Below are 20,426 nucleotides of genomic sequence, written 5' to 3' on the forward strand. Positions count from 1 at the left end.
AGCAGTAAAGTGCTCACAAAATGAATCAAAACGCAAAATAATCAAAACTCAAAGAATACATACCAAGAAACATTTCACAAATAAAATCTTAAACATCAAACCCAATATACCCAGTAATGCAATTAACAGTAAATTACTCACAAAATGAATCAAAACGTAAAACAAATTAAAGCTCAAAGAATCCAGATCAAGAAACATTATACAAATAAAATCTAAAATAACAAATTTCAATGATGCAAACTCAACTCAATACCAAAGAAATTTCTCTACACAAATATACAACTACCATAAGAAAACTCGTAATTGGAACAGATTTGGAGAAAAAACAAGAAGCATGTGCTAGTGAGAAGACCCAAAAACGACATCAGGTTCTATGGTTGCAGGAGTGAAACTAACCATCCTATATCATTTATGTTCTGAATCGCAATAGTTGAGAAGAAGAAGAAGATGAAACGAGGTCTGTCTCATTTACGCTCTCAATGGATTGTGGGATGGCCATGAGGAGGGAGAAAGCAAAATGGGACATGTACAAAGAATGATTGTGAGATTGGAGGGTTTGCAGAACATAAGAGAGAGAAGAGAAGAAGAAGAAGAAGAAGAAGAAGAAGAAGAAGGGGGAGGGGGAGGAGGAGGAGGAGGGAGAAAGCAAAATGGTAGAATGTACAAAGAATGATTGTGAGATTGGAGGGTTAGCAGAACATAAGAGAGAGAAAATAACGCTAGGGATTTGAGGGAGAAGGCCAAAAGGCAAAATGGGAGGGCGGCTCGGTTTCGGTTTGGTTTTGCCATTAATTTTAATTAATAAATCAAACCGAATTAAAAATTAAAAAAAAATTTAAAATAATAACCGAACAAAATTGACTATACTTAAAAATCAAATTAAAATAAAAAATCAGTTTAATTTATTTTAATTTTTTTATTGAAATTAAAAACTGTTCAATCCTTCTACTCCTTCCATCCTCAATTCCCAATTAAAAAAAAAAAAAAAAACAAGAAAAATATATTTTGTGGTCCATTTTGAGCAACCAGAAACAGCAATTCAGATTTCTGTGTTCTTCCGGAAGGTGAGGAAGCCGATCTCATTGGATTCTCATTTCTCAAGAAAGGTAAGTTAGAACTTATAACTCTAACCCCATACTGAGAAGGGAAATAAAAAGAAATTAAAGAGTAAAAATAAAAGAAAATAATAGAATAAAAATTTAATTTAAATAAAAGAAAATAATAGAATAAAAATTTAATTTACTTTCTTTTATTTAAATGAATTCTTAAAATAAAGGGAGAAATATAATTTCTCTTTTGAATAAAAATATATTAAATGATTATTATATTTTTATAAATAAAAAAAATTTAGAAAATGAAGGTATTTTTTTAATACTCATTTCTCTCCAATTCTCATCTCTCCAAGAGAGATGTTTTGGGTTAAAAATGATTTGAGAAATATAAATTAGTAAAATATATATTTTTGTATTCATATTTTAATATTTTTATTTTTTAGATATTTTAATTTTATTAAAGACCTAATAAACACTTAAATCATAAAAGAAATATTACTTTTAAATTTTAAATATTTAAAATTTTTAAAAAACATTATTTTAAATCTCTAAACTGTAAAAATATATATTTTTAAATACAACTTTAAAATTATAAATTTAAAAATTACTTTAAAATATAATTTTAAAATTATAAATTTAATTATTAATTTGAAATTTTTTTTAAACACAACTGTAAAATATTGAATTTAGTAAAATTATATTTAAAAAATAATATTTTTTTAATTTAAATATTTATTAAGTCAAATGTTTATAACGTCAATTCCTCTCCTTTCGATCCATTTCTCTCATTTATTTATGTCCAAATAAGATAATTTCTTTTCTTTTCTCTTCTATGCATTTTCCTCTGTCCAAACGGAAGCGTAAAGGCCAAAGTCGAAGGCCAGAGTCTAATCCCTTAACGAAATTTGAACAAATGGGTTTTGCCGCCCTCGCATCCGCACCCACCGTCACCCAATTCACTCCACATTCCAACACCAGACCAATACCGCCGCCGTTACACCTAATCCCAGGTCAAAATCCCGTTAATCCGACCTCGAAACCTAATTTTCCCCTTAAACAGCAATCCGATAAAAGTATTGACCTCACTGTTGCATGGACGAACTCCATTTCCCGCCATTGCCGCAACGGCCAGCTGCCAGAAGCGGCTTCACAGTTCACCCAAATGCTTCTCGCTGGCGTTGAACCCAATCACATCACATTCACGACTCTTCTGTCTGGCTGTGCGGATTTTCCCTCACATGGCAAATCTTTGGGCCCTTTGATTCACTCGTATGTACGGAAACGTGGGTTTGATACGCGTAATGTGATGGTGGGTACTGCTGTTGTTGATATGTATGCAAAGTGTGGTCAGGTAGAACTAGCAAGGTTGTGCTTTGATGAGCTAAAGATCAAGAATTCAGTGTCTTGGAACACAATGATGGATGGATACATGAGGAATGGGGAGATAGAAGATGCGATTGAGTTGTTTGATGAAATGCCTGAGAGGGATGCAATTTCTTGGACGGTGTTCATTGATGGATTTGTTAAGAAGGGTCTTTTTGAGCAAGGATTGGAATGGTTTAGAGAAATGCAGGTTTCTATGATGGAGCCTGATTATGTAACCATTATTGCAGTTCTATCTGCCTGCGCAAATTTGGGTGCGCTTGGTTTAGGCTTGTGGATACATCGATATGTGTTGAAGCAAGAGTTTAGGGACAATATTAGGATAAGTAATTCATTGATTGTTATGTATTCTCGATGTGGATGCATTGAAATAGCTCGTCAAGTGTTTCACAAAATGTTGAAGAGAACTTTGGTTTCATGGAACTCCATTATTGTGGGTTTTGCTACTAATGGGTTTGCAGAGGAAGCATTAGAGTACTTTGTGCTCATGCAAAAAGAAGGATTCAAGCCAGATGGAGTCAGTTTCACTGGAGCACTTACTGCTTGTAGCCATGCTGGTTTGGTGGATAAAGGGCTCAAGTATTTTGATGTCATGAAGAAAGTGTACAAACTCTCCCCCAGAATTGAACACTATGGATGCATAGTAGATCTTTACAGCCGTGCTGGGAGGTTAGAAGATGCATGGAGTGTAATAGAAAATATGGCCATGAAGCCAAATGAGGTTATCCTGGGATCATTGTTGGCTGCTTGTAGGACTGGTGAAAATGTTGAATTAGCTGAAAGGTTAATGAACTATCTTGCTGATTTAGATCCTGGTGTTGACTCCAATTTCGTGCTGCTTGCAAATATATATGCAGCAGTTGGAAGATGGGATGGGGCAGGCAAGGTTAGGAGGAGAATGAAGGCCCTTGGTATCCAGAAGAAGCCAGGGATTAGTTCAATTGAGGTTGGATGTAGCATTCATGAATTCGTCGCTGGGGATAAATCTCACTACGAAACTGAGCATATTTATGAAACGCTACAGCTTTTGTACCATGACTTGAAATTATGTGGCTATGTTCCTGACACCATAAATGATGTGTATGAAAATGATTGAAACACTATCACTTTCTCACTGAGCTTGCGAGAAAGTTTTATCAATAGTTGTTCTGGCAATAGGGAATATATTAATATTTATAGATTCACCTCCCATCAACAATGGTGATAAAAAAAAAAAAAAAACTGAAGATTTTCAATCATACAATAATATCTTATTGGTTTCTATTAATGGGGACTGCCAAAGTATGCGAACTCAATTGAAGCAATTCTTCGGTGACAACCAAAAAAACATAATGATAGTGCAGAAAAATCCTTTATCAATGGATGAAAATAAAATAATAATATATATTAAATCATATATGTTTTAAATAATTATAGTATTTTAAATTATAAAGAGTTAATCTTATTGAATATAAAATTATATTTTCAATGAAAATAAAATTAATCTAAAAAAAATTAAAAGTATAAATAATTGTTTGAGAATAAAATTAAAAAATTTAAAAATTATACATATATATTTTATAGAAATAAATAAAATTAGTTTTAATTAAATAAAATTATTAGTTCAATAGAGAAAAATTCATTATCAAAAGTTTTAGAATACAACATTGGCTAAATGTAATTTTGTTTAGCGACAATTGTATCATCGCTAACTTTATTAGCAACCAGTTCAAATTTAATTATATATTTGCAACTAATTAGATATTTGTAGATTACATAATATATAAAATTTTTAAATATTAACATTTATTAAATTTAATGAATAATGTTTAGTATAATGAGTAATTTAATTCTACTAAATTTAAAATTAATAACATTAAATACTAAATTCACTTGTATAATATTATAAATATTTTTTTACTCTAAATATAGATTATAATAAAAAATTACTATGAATATTAAATAAATTATTTTTATAATTATTAAATATCATATATTATAAAATAAAATATATAAAATTTATCGTAATTATTAATTGGAGCTATATTAGTATTTATATTATTTTTAATTTCCTTATTTTTCGACATAATATAAAGAAAATTTAAATAAAAATTAAAAATATTCTCTTTTAATTCAATTTTATTATATTATATTATGTAATATATTATTTCTCTCCAGATAAAATTTTTTTATAACACTCGAAAAAAATCATAGATAAAAATATCCATCTACATAAATATAATATAATCTTTTTATTACAATTTTTAAACTCTTAAAAGCTTCTAATAAAATTTTTAAAAACTTTACTGCAATATTTTTACAAAAATTAAACTCTAATTAAACAAATTAATTAATTTTAATAAGTTTATATAAGAACAATAATAATTACATAATATTTAAATTTATTTTTTACTTTTTAAAAATAATCACAATTAATTTAATTTAATTTATTTATAATTTTATCAAATTATATTTTATCGATATATATAATTTAGTTAATGATTATATATATATAAAAATAATAATAACATATATATATACATAAGAACAATAATAACAATTACAAATATATACATATACATATAATTAATTTTAATAATTTATGTTTATAAATTTTATTAATATGAAAATAATAAACTTTTAACACAGTTGATCATCTTTCGAAGTGGAAGAAAACTCAAGCTCCTGACAAAATAAAAAATCAACAATATTCACACCTTCTGAATTTTATCCTGGGAAGAATCAGATTACATAGACAATCTAAAATTAATACATCAGCCAAACAGAGTACATTCTCAGATGGTAGGTCGAAACCGATTCATATTTTGAGCTACATTTATCATTTTAAAAAACGGCTCGCTAAATGATAGAGAAGAGAGCTATGTACAGCATTTACAAAATGTCATCCACCACTTCACTCATGCATCATTACCACAACCTTTGCCAGCTGAAAATCCCATCCCACACAAATGGCAAAATACCGGGGGAAAAGAAAAGAAAGAAGGGGAAAATAAACATAAGAAGAAAATGAGAAGTAATGTGAATACTGGTTTTCTATCGGCTACTTGATATGGAAGAGAACATGTAGCTGTACAGGTCATCAGATGCAGATTTGAATGTTACATGAAGGATATCCCTAATTTAGTGAACATGATCGCAAATGGGGCCTTCCACTGCACTAATAACTGTACAACCACTGAACATCAGAGGCGGGAAACATAACCATTAGATCTGGCCTGGAAAGAAGACTCCAAAATTCCTGCAAAAATTTCCATCATTTGAGCGTATATTTGGCTAAGATTGTTTCTACAACACAGTAGATAATCACAGTTGTTGGGGATACAGAAGAGCAAAATACAGGGCAGATCAAACCTCCCAAGTAACAACTAATCCTATTTTTCCAAATTGTATTAACAAACAGCAAGAAATGTGCAACTCTCCGTAAGCCTCAAACCAGAGCTTCAAAATCCCAATTGGCCAATTCTGTGCTGTGATTTAGCAATAATCAACACTACAATCAGGATCTGTTGCCTGTTTATATTTTGAATTCAAGTAAGAATAGTAAGAGCAGGAAGCCGATATGCATAGTTTCGGGGAACCAAGCTTGGGATAGGAAGTAGAAATAGATCCATGAAATCCTAAAAACTAGATGTGCTTACAGGCTTGTCTAGCTGTAGGAAAGCACTAATGTCATAATGATCGCTATTGCACAGTAGGAACATAGGAAACACATGGAACAACGGGTGGTAATATAATTTGCAGGACATACCATATCAAGGAAATAAATTAAAAATCTTTTCAGCATTTTGTTTTTGTCCAAAAGTGGAACTAAACTAGTTTTATTTTAGCTTTGTATGGCGTGAAGACTCCAAACTCCAATGCCTCACACACAGCAAAGAAGGAATAAATAAACTATAACACCTTCGAAAAAAAATTCTGCAATGCAGGTTCACGGTTTCACAGGCAACTCATAACACAGATCATTGCACAAATAGGGAAGAACATTTGGGATAATATCTACTCCAATTTACTCGAACAGATATTCCATTGACACTCCCCTTTCTATCAATTTTAGCTTATCACTTTTGCACTTTGCTACTAGATTTTTTAAATTCCCTTTGTATATATTTCTTCAAAGGTTATTTTGTCAACATGGTAAAAGAATTGTTAAGAAAAAGATGAAAAAAGGGAATCACCAACACAAAAAAAAAATAAATAAAAACAACTAGAGCAACCATAAAACAGTGTACTACCTGCAAATTTAACTGAATGAACTGCTGCTTACCCAACCTTAACAAACAACAGCTTAGTCCAAGATTCTAACACATTCAGCCCAATCAAAGGTCAGCTTTTTGGCACTTGCAGAAGATTCTTCATACAGACCTGAGTGGAAAATTATCCACTAAATGAAAGATCCACATGAAATACTCAGCACCTTAACAAAAAACTAAGCATTACAAGCGAAGATGAGAACAAAGAGGTGGCACAACAACCTTGAAGAACATCTACCAAACTACACCGAGAAGATAGAACCAATGGTAGTTTGTCCAAGGACTTTAGAACTTCGATCAAGGCCATGAGAAGCAACCTAACAAACATAATTATTAAATTAATCAATTTAAACTTCTTTTCTTCAGTAGGCTGGGTGGTTTTTTTTTTTTTTCTGGCTTGCTGGGGGAGAAGGGGCATGGGATATTAAAAATGCCAAAATCTCTCCCTCACCATGTATGTTAGAGCAGCATAACGCTCCTCATTCAGATACAGTGGCTTTCCTCTATGCATTTCAATATCCTGCAAGAAAGCATCATGTATCAGACATTAGAGTAACAAAATGAAAATCCTTAAAACACCAATATAAAATATAATAATACACTGCCTATACCAGAAGTGCTCCTCAACATTGGTTGGCAGTCTTGCATATAAATAAACGATCCACTGGATTTCTTTTTCTATTTTCCTATTTCATCTAGAATTTAGGCTTTCCTATTTTACCTAGATTTTCCTAATGCATTTCGATTTGTTTTCTAGACAGCAGATATATTTTCCCAGTTAGTTTAGGGGTCTCAACTCCATAACACCCAACTAGTTTTATGTAATAAACAATTTCTCTCGAACACTAATGTCTGTTGTGTATTTTTCAATGTTATCAGGGCAAGCGATACTAAGGCAATGGAGTACCCTATGGAGGATACAAGAGGCGAGAGGTGTGTATGTCTGTGTGTGTTTGCACGGGCGTGTGAATACACAAGTATGTATAGATATGTATGCATGCATATAATTATAGATATTGTATTACTTCTTAATTAGTTAGCATAGTTATAATATTTGCCAAATGAAACAAAACCCACAAGTATGCAGTTTCAGTCAATCAAGCAAACCCTAAAAAAAAAGTGAAAAAAAAAGAAGCTTTGCATACATAGAGATATTTAACTTCATAGAGATAGCACCCAAGCTTCATTATTAAACTCTTTGCATGCGTCAAGCTAATATGACCAAGACTAGCACCAACCAAATACCAAGGAATCTCACACAACAGAGCAGAGAAATTGATTCATGCATAGGACCATCCATTCGTTTTATGTTGTGCAGCCACATTTATATCAGTCAAGATTACTGGGATGGTTAAAAAAAAAATCTAAAACACACAAAAGCATGGAAAACTCCATGTTCATGCTCACACCTTTAGCAAAGTAGAAAAATTAATATACCTCTTCACCAAATGCATCCAAGTAAGGAGATGGCCAAGGAGCCTGTCGTGCACATCTTTGTAGCAGAACTGTAGTTCTCTGCAATGACAAAACTATTATTGTTCTCCACTTCTAATAGTAACTAGCACAAAATAAATAAATAAATTGAGTAAAATACACCAACTGAATAGAGCTTGCCAGAATAGAGATATACCTTGATCAACAAAAATACACATATCCCAGCACCACAAGCCATTGCATGAGGTTGGCATCCACTTTCCCTTTGATAAGAAGCAAAAGGATTATTGTATTAGACGACTCAACTTGTCGTTAAAATTAGAAGACATCTAGTCTACCATGTGATGAAGATCCAATTAGAAATTCCTGTAGTTTTAAGTCTTTCAGTTTACACAACAAAGGAAGAGGAGAAATGGACAACACATATGCAAGCTAATGAAAAGGATCATAGCTATCCTCCAAGTGATGTAGAACCACAAGAAAAATCAATGGGAAAACCACAGAACTCCCAAATTTTGATTAATTCTTAATTGTCAAATGTCAATAATAATAGTTTCCCCAAGATACCTAGATTATTTTATAATATCCTAAAATAAGAAGCTACCCTTCGACACAAACATCTAAGTAAGTAAAATACTACTCTACTGAATTTTCCATACTCCTTCCTAAAATACATAGGCTAAATATGCAGCAGAAGGTCCCACTCCCACGTCAATAAGAATGTAGGTGAAATATACATATATGATCTCCTTTGAGTTTGTTCATTTCTTTCTCTTTACAACTATTGACTTATTTGCCGATTCTAGGTTTCAATTCGTCCAACAATCTCTGCAACTATAGGAGTTCACAAACACCTTGTGCCATCGCTCTATATTCCGCCTCAGCATTTGATTGAATAACAACACTTTGATTTTTACTTCTCCAAGTGATAAGATTTCCTCCCACAAGTGTATAAAAACCACTAGTCGACCTTCTATCATCAACTAATCCAATCTGCATCTGTGAATCCATGTATGCAGAGATGACCGTGTTTAGAGAATAAGAGACCTTTTCCAGGAGCAGATTTCAAATATCGCAAAGTGTGAAAAACAACTTGCATGTGAGATTCACGATGCATAAACTGACTGCATATGCTGCTGTCTGGTCGAGTATACGAAAGATAAATCAGTCTGCCTACCAACCTCTGATATCTCCCAATATTCACTGATTCACTGATCCTTACTCGTAACTTGTAATTGCTCTAACAATGAGACTTTATGCTGGTTTACAGCCTAACATATCAGCTTCTTTCAAAAGATCCAGAATGTATTTTCTCTAAGAAATAAATATTCCCTTTCTTTAATCTGACAACCTCAATTCCCAGAAAATATTGAAGTTTTCCCAAATTTTTAATTTCAAACTCTCGAACCAAAAGGTTTTTCAGCCTAATCATCTCTTCAATATCAACCCCGGTCATTATTATGCTATCAACACAGACTATAAAAAGAGTAATTTTACTTTTAAGATCTCTAATAAATAGAGTATGGTCAGCATTGCTCTATTGATAGGCAAAAAAAATCATAGCTCTACTAAATCGACCAAACTAAGCTCTGGGTGATTGCTCCAACCCGTACAAAGCGCTTTTTAACTTACACACCTTTCCTTGTATTTTTTCATCAGCAAATCTATAAGCTATTTCTATATACACTTCCTCCAAATTTCCATAAAGAAATGTATTTTTCACATCAAATTGTTGTAAGTCCCAATCAAGATTGAGAGCACAAGATAGCACTACTCTGATTGAGTTCATTTTAGCAATAGGGGCAAATGTCTCTGGTAATCCACTCCATAAGTTTGAGTGTATCCCTTGGCAATTAGTCTGACCTTAAATCTTTCTATTGATCCATTTGCTTTGTATTTCACAGTGAACACCCACTCATTTGCAGCCAACTGGTTTTTTTCAGATGGAAGAGAGATCAACTCCCAGGTCTAATTTTTAGTCAAGCCTTTCATTTCTTCAATCATTGCTCCCTTCCAATTAGAATTTTTGAGAGCTTCATTCCAGTCCTGTGACATAGACACAGGAAAAAGACAAGGCAAAAACTCTATAGGATGAAGACAAAGGACCACAAGAGAGAAAAATAGAAATAGAGTGCTTTGTGCAAGATGTAACTCCTTTTCTTTGAGCAATTGATTTATTTAGATCGTCAATGGACTCAAGATTTAAGGATGACTCACCAGATAGAGAAGAGGAAGATTCATGACATTTGAGTAGGCTGCAGAATAGCTTTTTCTGCTTCTGTTGTGTCTCTTCTTGAGCATCTCCTTAAATCTGGTTTATCCAAATGCCCAATTATCTTTTTCTGATCACCAATAGTCTCTCCCTATATAGTAGTCTCCTCTAAATTAAAACGCACTAAAATTATAGAATTAGAAATCATCACTTTTCTCTCATTGTTCTTTCCCTGAAGAGGTGATGGGATAGTATTAAAATAAGGTTCAGACTCTCTAAAGTATTTTCTAAAGCATTTTCTAAATGGAGGGCGGTAACATTTGTAATCCTTCTGTGTGAGAGAATACCTAACAAACATACATTTAAGAGCCCTCGGATCGAGCTTTCCACCTGTCGTAATATGAATAAAGCACGTGCATCCAAACACCTTTAGTAAAACAGTATAAGCATTTTCCCTGTAGCACCTCTAAAGGGCTTTAAAGACAAACTTTGAGAGGCATTTTATTAACGAGATAAACTGCGGCTAAGACTGCATCTTCTAATAGGTTTTTGGAAGGTTCATGGTGAAAAGAAGAAATCAGCCTACTTCCAATAGGTGCCTATTTTTTCTTAGCAACACCATTTTAGACACTAGTGTAAGGACAACTAGTTTGATGCAGTATCCCATTGGACTCCAGATAAACTAAAAAACGGTCATCCCTGTACTCTATACCATTATCAGTTCTCAAAACTTTTATCTTAGCATCAAATTAAGTATAAAGCATCTTGTGAAAAGATTAAAAGCAAGAAACCACATTACTCTTTATCTTTATCAAATAAACTCAAGTCATGCGAATACAACAATCAATATAAGTAACAAACCAACGATTACCAGATAGTGAGACTGTTTGAGTAAGTTCCCAAACGTCATAATAGATGATTACAAAAGGGACCGTACTCTAATTGTTACCGAAAGGATAAGAGGTTTTTGTATACTTAGCATACTCACAAGCATCACAAACTAAAGAATCACATTGAACTTCAGAAAATAAATTAAGATAAAGTTTCTCTAAAATAAAAAATGATGGATGTCCTAACTATCTATGTCATTGTATGATTTCCTAGTTGACATCATGATTTTTTCCAAAAAGAGCCAGGTGAATTCAAACCCAGATTCCCTTTCGACATATATAAGTCATTGTGTAGTCTATCATAGTCAATCCTCTTTCTAGTTTGAAGGTCCTGAATAACACAATAGTCAGAAAAAAAACTCAATTTTACCATTAAAGATTTTGGTAAAAACACTGACAAATAAAAGATTAAATTAGCAGAAAAATGAAAAACATGGAGAACAGAAGTAGCTTAATATTGAAAATACAATCGATCGATCTTGTTCCAGAGATAGGAATAAAAGAAACATCAACTATTCTAACTGTATAGACATGGAAGGTAATTAAGGAAGCTTTTAGAGGAACCTGTCATGTATCTATTTGCACTAGAATCAATAATCTATGGAACAGTATAAAAAACACATACATCACCTCCATTAATGCCTTTCTTATCTGACATTTTAAAGGTAAACAGGGGCTAGCAACACAAAGACAGGAACAACCAAGTTATTGTTAAAACACCTGGAAAAAGGCCAGTCAGAAGCGCAACATGCTGGAAAGAGGGCCGAAAAGGAGCGTCGAGGGAAAAGGATGCCGGAGAAAGGCTCAAGTGTCGACGCGTGTAAAGAGATGCAGAATGTTGTGGCGTCGCATGAGGACATTCACGTGCTCGGAGAAGGGTCGCGTCTCGGTGATAGGCTGAAAATTCGATGAGCTTTTCTTGGTACAGGTAGTGTCAAACAACACCCTTGATATAGTCACCTAGAAGCTTGACCTATTAGTTAACCTAACTTTTTGTAACAGATTTGAAATCTATGCCAATTCAAGTGGCAAGGCTCCGACACCAGAAAGAATTTTGGGAGGAATTTTAAATTTTATTCCAATTGAATTGATCTTTACAAAGTTTGAGTATTTATACACAAAAAATCAATCTAAATTAGGAATATTTATAATAAAAATAAAATCTCTAATATCAAACCCTATAATCAAACCTAATTAGGATTATATCTGAATCCTCCTAATTAGGAACTTTCTATGTTGGTCAACACTGTGACCAAGTTAATTAAATGTTACCACTCTCTCCTTGGTACACATCTGCCAGCCTGATTGAGAACAACTATGTTGCTGTTGAGAGCAAATATATCTCCAAAATAATCAAGTAGATTTGAATAGAAGGATATATTTAAACAAAAATAAAATAAAATACCCAAAAAGCTACTGTAGAAGAGAGAACCAAATGAAAACGCATGTACGACATTAATATAATCCTGCATTTACCTTGTTGTTCCTAGTCATTTCTATTTCACTTCTCCAATTATTTCACCTCTATGTTTGATTCAATGACTTCTGTGTACTTCATCATCTACTCTTCAATATTCGGTTTATTCAAAATTACCTTGGCTTTAAACACTAGCTTAAAGTTAAAATGACATCAATCCAATATCATTATCAAAAGTGTCCCTAAAAAAATGTTGTTGGAACAACCAAGAAAGTCATTACATATTAACATATGTATATTGCACAACAAATTCTTGTTAGACTTCTCGAAGTTAAGAAACAATTCAACATAATTCAAATATCCACACAAAGCATAGGGAGCAAGTCGTAGTCAAAGTGAAACTAAGCAGTAATATGAACCTGCAGCACATCTTCCAGTTCGGGGAGCATAATCTACCACATAACAGGCATAGAGCAGGTTCATCAATGATAGTCTTGCAGTCAGCACAACGTTGTTTTATATACCTGAATGAAGCGCACATATGATTCAAATCAACTGCAATTTCTATGAAGAAAAACGTCCTAACTTTGATGTCACTGAAAAGTATAAAAATCATTACGAACCTCTCAAGTAGATCCTGGTATACATGAGGAAGCTGCATCAATTTGAATGGAACTACAGGTGTGGAATGCAAAACAGATTGAAAACCAAAGAATTCATATTCCTTCTGAAAGTGACGTAACCATTTCATAACTAAAGATCGTATTCCATGGTCCTTGAAAACAACATCCAGTGGTGGAATCTTGAAGATCTTTTCTAGTTTCTGAACTTCATTGAGCTCAACTATGCCATCATCCATGTAGTCCACTGTGTCATCATCGAGGGCATGCAGCACATGATCCCCATTATGGAATGGTTCTGAGAAAGAAGTGCCTAACAATTTCCAAAGCAATGCACACCTCCTCAAATAAGGGAAACTCAATCTACGAATTGCATCTATGGTATTGGAATATGTATCCATATACTTTGAAACAAAATACTGCTGGATCCATCCAGATTCTTCTAAAACTCTGGTGATGTCAGAAATCAGGCAATCATTCAAACCTGGTTCCCTTGTATATTGATGCTGCCCACAACAAGTAAGTATACCCTGCATTCCAATGAACATCAATTAGAAAGTTAGTAGTAATGGTATGTCAAATTAATAAAGCACAAAAGTGAAGGTATCATACCTGAGTTATAGAGACTATATAGAAGATATGGACAAGGGATAACAAAGATTCCTCGCATGAAAAAAATGGGTGTGGAAGACAGAAGAGAACCCACATCAACGACGAAAAAGCATCATGACTAAGGATGGGATCAGATGCTCGCTTCCAAAATTGCATGTCAGGATATGGTACTTCTTTCTCGACATGTTTCAAAATGGATGACATATCACCTATACAGCAAACAAAAAAATTGATAAATTAGTGTTTCAAAAATTTGAAAATTAACCTAGTGGTCTCCTAAATCCTCAACATTTTGCATCTTTTCAATCATATCCCATTTGATTCATTAGTATCTGAAATTTTTTTCAAATCACGTGCCTCTGTTGATCTAGGGAAGAAAATAGTAGGATTATGTGGACATCGTATCAGCCAAAAAGGCACAAAACATCCTTGTCTATACTTATGTCCCCTTCCCAAACTGAAAAACTGTTGATACTCCCTACTTCACTCAAGTTGTTCGTCTCCCTCACCAATACCACCACCTGGAAAAACAGACTCTAGATCTTTTTCTATGATTAAGGAATCTGTTAAAAACATATGGTTAGGGAATTAAAAAAAAAAAAAAAAAAAAAACAGATGCTCTGCAAAGAGCAAGTACTGAATGTCCAAAAAATTCAATGGATACAATTGAAATTTTTTTATACTCACAAACCAAAATGATTAGGTTAAAAGATTAGAATATAATTGAGAAAATAAAAGATTTATGAGATCAAGAGGCATTCAAAAATATTTAAAGAAAAAGAATACAAATACATTGTTTTTACACCTAACCCAAGCTGGGCATTAAGTATAAGTGACGAATTACATGCCATCTAATAGATATTAGGCTAATCAATACAATATTGCTTGATTCATCCACTGTGATTCAGAGATCAGTTTATTACTATTACATCCATATTGGCTGAACATGACATGTTGGAAGAAAAGGGGGTAGGAAGAAATTGCCATTCAAAGTCATTTTGGCTTGGGGAATGACAGATGTACTCAAAATATAAAAAGCTTGCTTATATTTTTGGACAGCACGAGCTTTTGGTGGATAAAAGGAAGGTTTAATTCACGTGCCTACTATTATTATTGTTAAATTTGGGACAGGCTTAACTCATCCAAAAAAGCTAGTTCAAGGGATAGGAGTGCCTATAGCACATATAAGGGGGCATATTACCCCTTTCTACAACCAACGTGGGATTCAACACACCCCCTCACGCCCAAAATTTTACTGGTGTACATATTTATAGGAGGTCCAGCATCGGATGGAGAGGCTCTGATACCATGATAAATTTGGAATAGGCCTAACTCACTCCAAAAGCTAGCTTAAGGGAAAGGAGTGCCTATGGCCCATATAAGGGGCACATTACCCTTTCCACAACCGATGTAGGATTCAACAATTATCACTTTGGATAGCTGGTAACTTTGAAGAAACTAACCCACTGGCAGCTCTACCTGCAACTTCTCTTTTCTTTTTTTCTCACTTCGTAAACTGTATAATTTTTTTATACTCATGCAAATAAATATTTATTTCTCTAATATCTTGAGTATTTTGCTTGATTCCTTGATATTTGACGTCCATATTTTGAATTTTAGGTATAATATTTTAATTTACTTAATTGAAGTCTTGATTTAGGATAAATTAATGACAGATGGTTATGGATATTTATATAAAAATATTTTGCAAGTCATAAGTCTTCTACAATACGGATGAACTTAAGGTTTTGTTGGAAGTTCCATCAGTGTTGTCGCCTTGGTGCCTCTCATTGAGGCGCTTGCCTTGCCTCGCAAGACAAGGCAAGGCAAGCGAGGCGTTGCCTGGTGCCACATCTTTTTTTTAAAAAAAATTTAAGGGTTTTCAAATTAAAACCCTTCCAGCCAAGAGTCCCAATATCTGCTGCCTTCTCCAAACAGCAGCAGCCGACTGACACCACAGGTATGTGTCGCGTCTTGTCTCCTCTTTCTTCTTTTTCCTTCTCCTCCCTTCCTTCCTCTACACTCTGTCGACCGAGTCTCCTTCTGATCTTCTCCCGATCTCCTCCCTTCCTTCCCTCTCATTATTCTCCTCTCCACATCATTGTCTTCACTCTCCACTCTCTAGCCTGTCTCTAAACAGAATAGGTATTGTTGTGAATCTTGTGATGAATAAATGTTTATTTAGAAATTAGTTATAATGAGTGTTGTTGATTTATGATTTGTCGTTCATTTATTTGTGAGAATTTTTGTTTATTTATTGAGAACAACATTGAATGGGTCATGGGTGTTATTGATTTTAAATTGTTGCTTATTCATAATTTTGACGGTGTTGAAGTTGAAGTTAGTTGAAGAGATATGAATAATAAATATGACTAATTGACTATGTGAATATTTTGTTGATGTTGAAGTTATCTTTGAAAGTTTGATGAGTATTGAGTAATAAATTAGGCTAGTAATTCTACCTTGATAACTCTGAGTTCCATAATAATAGAGTATTCTATAATTTACTGAAATAAATTAATTATATTTATTTAAATAATTAAATTCTTACTATCAAGTTCAGATTTACAACAATAATAAATTTCAAAATCAGTTCTAACTTTTTAGCTGTATCATTAAGTTTGGAAATGTATTTAATTATAACTTTGTAAGTAACATTTGATACTACGTCTATTTGGGTGTCTATTGATTTGACATGTTGCATATTTAGTTCTATCACCGTGTTACTAAAGATTTTAGCAATTTTGCTAATGGTCCGTTAAAAAAAGCAAAAAGGTCCAATTCTGTTATAACATTTCAAGTCTAGCTAAAATCGGTCAAAAATATAATATGTTTCATCATTTTAAGAAACCTTTGTGATACTATTTTTGTCTTTGTAAATTGGTCATGCAGATTTATCAAGATTCCAGATGTTCCGAAAAATTCATAATCCATAGTTCATAATCAGTGCCTACATTATAATGAGTTATTCAAATCAAATAAAACTAGCCCAAAAATAATTTGAAAGCTAAGAAGAGAACAGAACCTATAAATACAAGAACAATAGAAGCTCTTGAGAAAGCAAAAAGCATCAGTCGTATACTGAGTGCATAAAAGCCACAAGGTAACAACTCACCTCCACATCCATAAGCACTATCAGCATGGTCCATCTCAACTCCCGAACAAATGGACTCAGCAAAGATCTGAATGCCTCTAAATCTTTGAAGCACATGAAGAGAGCTCTTACTTCTCAAACTATTCACAATCTTTAGCAACAATGAAAATATAAATCCATCAGTAGCTTCAAGTTCCTTGTACAAGCCATTAAGACTGTAACTTGGAGTCATACAAGTCCTACCACAACGAGCAGCGATCTCCATAGATTTAAGGGAATATGTAAGTGTGTCCCACATAATTACATAATGGTTTGCCTTCTTGGATCTTGAGAACTTGTCCTGCCTGCTTGGAAAGTACATTTTGCAGAGAACATGAGAAATTGAATTAAGACTTTGCTTCATTCTTTCATTTCTTTGCAGGGGAAAAATCTTCCAAATATCTCTCTTCTCCACATAGTTTGCAGCAGATCTTAAGAGAGCCAAGGCCTGTTGCAGCCAAAGCAAATTACTTCCCTCAATTGATGTAGCTAAATGTCCTACAGCATTTGTTGAAGTAACAGTTGATATCTTAGGCTCCGTCCAAACCCTCTGGAAATCCCCAGGCAATGAAGGCAAGACAGAATTGGCAAGCCGACGGCACACAGGGCAGAGAAATTCACCCTTGAAAAAGAAAGTAAAGTACAAGTGAGTTTTCTTTCAGTGGAAAGAATACCACATCAACAGTACAGAACCTTCAAAAAAATGATGTTAGTACCTGATCAGGGTCAACAATATGCCCTCCTTCAAAAATAATTCTTCTTGCATATCTGTATAAACAATATAAAGACATTATCTTAATCCTGTTCATTTTCAAGAAGTATGTACATCTAATAGCTTTACAGGCATTATATTAGTGAGACATTTATAAAGAATGGATAATCAGCAGAAAAAGAACAAAAGCATCCCAGATAACTTGAGTATAGTTATTAAAGGCGCGTCTCAAGCATGCCTCAAGCTCAGGCTCACCGGACTCCAATCCTAATGCCTTAAGCACCTAGGCTTGCACCTTGATCCAGGTGCCAGGCTCTAGGAAGACAACGCACCTATATTTCCACCTTTGGCAAGCACTTCCAATAACAAAAAACCTTCTTGACTTAAAGATTTGCCAATCTATCAAAAGCAAATATTAATGACCGCAATGTTTTCGGACTTAGTATTACTAGTGAGTAGTGATAACTAGTCGCTTTTAATTTCTCCACATATGTTGCTTTCAATATAATCTTATCATCCTTCTCATCTTAATTGCTTGTAATACTCCTTTATTTATACTTTATTTAAAATTATCCTTTTTAAATATCAATGGCAACACTATAGGAGTAATTCAAAATAGTATTATGATATTGCTTCCTTTTTTTTTTTTTTTTTTTTTTTATAAACAAGACATGTCATTTAGGTCCTATGCGTCTTGGTTATTGGTTATCTAAAATTGCTATTTTATTATTATTATTTTTTTTTTTGTGCATCACTTCGTTCATGTAGGCGACTGCCCTTTGCACCATGCGTGCAGGCCCGAAGATTCCTGAGCATCATAGTGCACCTTGAGCCTTTAATAACCATGAACTTGAGAGTCTAAAGCAATCTCTTTGATACTTGTAATATAAGGGATAATGAGATCTTCCCCCTGCCAAATGGCAAGATAATTACAAAATGCTATCAGGCAACTGCCTTGACCAGCCAAAACAGACGGTTAAACCACGAATAGGTTGCACTAGTTTTGGGTTCAATGAAAGATACAGAAGATAGCACAATCGCTAAGTGAGAAGCTGAACCAAGCTCCTTAGGTTCAGATAGTTGAACTGACCACCACCAAGCCGCTAGGATAACTGTGATTTCATTGCATCTTATATTTAAGAGTACAAGATATTCAAAAATTAAAAAGATTACATTATGGATTATCAAAATGCTTATATTCTATTATATTTTATAAATATATGATAAACATATATTTATTGCGACCCCAATTGAATCCTAGTTTCATCCTGATTAAACCTTTTGACCATCAAGCTTATGCCTTATCTCGTTCTATGATTAGGCCAGTTTCTCAAATATTGATTAAAACTAAAAATTAAATAAGATCTGACCGTTAATCTCTACATTTTCTTACCAATGGCACTTACCTTTCCTTCAATGAAGATAAATATCGATCAAGGCAGCCCTGGTGCACAGCATGTCCACAGGAAGACAAGTAAACCCCATCACAATCAGCTGGTCCAAGTCCATAAGACGTGGAAACCTGAGAAGTGGAATCCACCCTAGCAATGTCATCAAGAGTATCTTCAGAAGATGAAGGGTGCTCTGTCCTCTCTCTCGAAAAGGCAGCTATGTATTTTCCAAGCAACACAGAATCAGAACCCTTGCTGCCTCTAATGTAACCTTCATCTGCTGAAAATTCTGCATTCTTGACTCCAGAACCGGAAAGTAGAATATTATCACTCATCTCTTTACGAATGGCTTTGTACATATCTTGTTCTAGTGTCTCTAGGGTACATGCAGTTCTATCAACTCCATTCTTCAATGAGCTAGGGGTTGCAGCATTCCTGAATGATGGAAACTGAGCTTTCACAAATTCTAGAAAATTACTTATTTCCCCAGGTTGAGCATAATCAGCAAACTCATTAATTGCATTTTGAACCAGCCGCGCTAATTGATTAGATGAAATCACTCCTGTACCGCTTGAAGAAGAGTTTGAGCCAGCTTGATCACCTACTTTGTTTGTAGCTAGATTCAGAACAGCTTGCTCCTTATCAGACGGCCAATCTTGATCCCAAGATGGGGGACCTTTGTCAATTAAGCTCAAAAGCTTTGATTTCTTTATGAAAAAAGGTAAAAACATATGTGGAAAATCAGTTGTTGCAAGTGAACAATATAAATGTTTCAGCACTAGAGTCAATGACTCAGAACAATATATACACAAATGACTTGCTTACCTGAAGAAGAATCAAGAAGGACACAGGACTTTTGGAATTAGGATCATGGCAAAGGGAACAAATATCTTGTGCAGACTCTTCTAGATCTTCCCTATCCTTGTTGCTTTCATCTAATCCAGATTTTGAATCATGATCAGAAGCAGAATTAATGCTCAACAAAAACTTGGACTGCTCAGCTCTCATTTTTGCCTGCAAGAAAACCAAGCAAGCTCCACGAATTAGATGTTAAAAGAATAAGTTCATATTGCTTCAATAATTGTCTTCAGTCTTATTAAGAATACGGACCAGACATAATTCATCATAAATAAATGGACTTTAAATTTCCCATGAGAGAACTAAGTAATCTTCAGTCTTATTAAGAATACGGACCAGACATAATTCATCATAAATAAATGGACTTTAAATTTCCCATGAGAGAACTAAGTAATCATCCATGTACGCAAAACGAAAGAGGAAAAAGGAAAAACATTGGTAGTACCCTTCCTACAATCAAGT

At 33.7% G+C, this 20,426-nt stretch overlaps 2 protein-coding genes across 10 annotated transcripts in view; one reads left to right on the top strand and one right to left on the bottom strand.

The window, feature by feature from the left end:
• Nucleotides 1-1,842: 1,842 nt before the first annotated feature.
• LOC110622289 (pentatricopeptide repeat-containing protein At1g05750, chloroplastic) lies at nt 1,843-3,619 on the top strand. The gene has a single exon (XM_021766755.2). The coding sequence runs from the start codon at nt 1,885-1,887 to the stop codon at nt 3,529-3,531; it is 1,647 nt and encodes a 548-aa protein (XP_021622447.1). The 5' UTR covers nt 1,843-1,884; the 3' UTR covers nt 3,532-3,619.
• A 1,489-nt stretch (nt 3,620-5,108) lies between these two features.
• Nucleotides 5,109-20,426, bottom strand: part of LOC110622224 (E3 ubiquitin-protein ligase PRT6) — a 50,966-nt gene continuing 35,648 nt past the window's right edge. For 2 of the 9 annotated variants that reach the window (XM_021766659.2, XM_021766657.2), the window contains 13 exons: nt 19,932-20,120; nt 19,122-19,813; nt 17,720-17,771; nt 16,986-17,625; nt 13,871-14,079; nt 13,262-13,788; nt 13,058-13,162; nt 8,316-8,382; nt 8,123-8,200; nt 7,137-7,205; nt 6,908-7,002; nt 6,668-6,816; nt 5,109-5,673 (listed from right to left, as the gene is read on the bottom strand). In XM_021766659.2, the coding sequence (XP_021622351.1) occupies nt 6,928-7,002; nt 7,137-7,205; nt 8,123-8,200; nt 8,316-8,382; nt 13,058-13,162; nt 13,262-13,788; nt 13,871-14,079; nt 16,986-17,625; nt 17,720-17,771; nt 19,122-19,813; nt 19,932-20,120 (2,703 nt within the window). In that variant the 3' untranslated portion in view covers nt 5,109-5,673; nt 6,668-6,816; nt 6,908-6,927. Of the gene's footprint in view, nt 5,674-6,667; nt 6,817-6,904; nt 7,003-7,136; nt 7,206-8,122; nt 8,201-8,315; nt 8,383-11,941; nt 12,182-13,057; nt 13,163-13,261; nt 13,789-13,870; nt 14,080-16,985; nt 17,626-17,719; nt 17,772-19,121; nt 19,814-19,931; nt 20,121-20,426 lie in introns of all 9 variants that reach the window. The other 7 variants (XM_043960514.1, XM_021766658.2, XM_043960510.1 and 4 more) reach the window with 7 other exon arrangements.

The sequence above is a fragment of the Manihot esculenta genome, chromosome 9 (genome assembly GCF_001659605.2).
Source record: "Manihot esculenta cultivar AM560-2 chromosome 9, M.esculenta_v8, whole genome shotgun sequence".
Taxonomy (NCBI): Eukaryota; Viridiplantae; Streptophyta; class Magnoliopsida; order Malpighiales; family Euphorbiaceae; genus Manihot; species Manihot esculenta.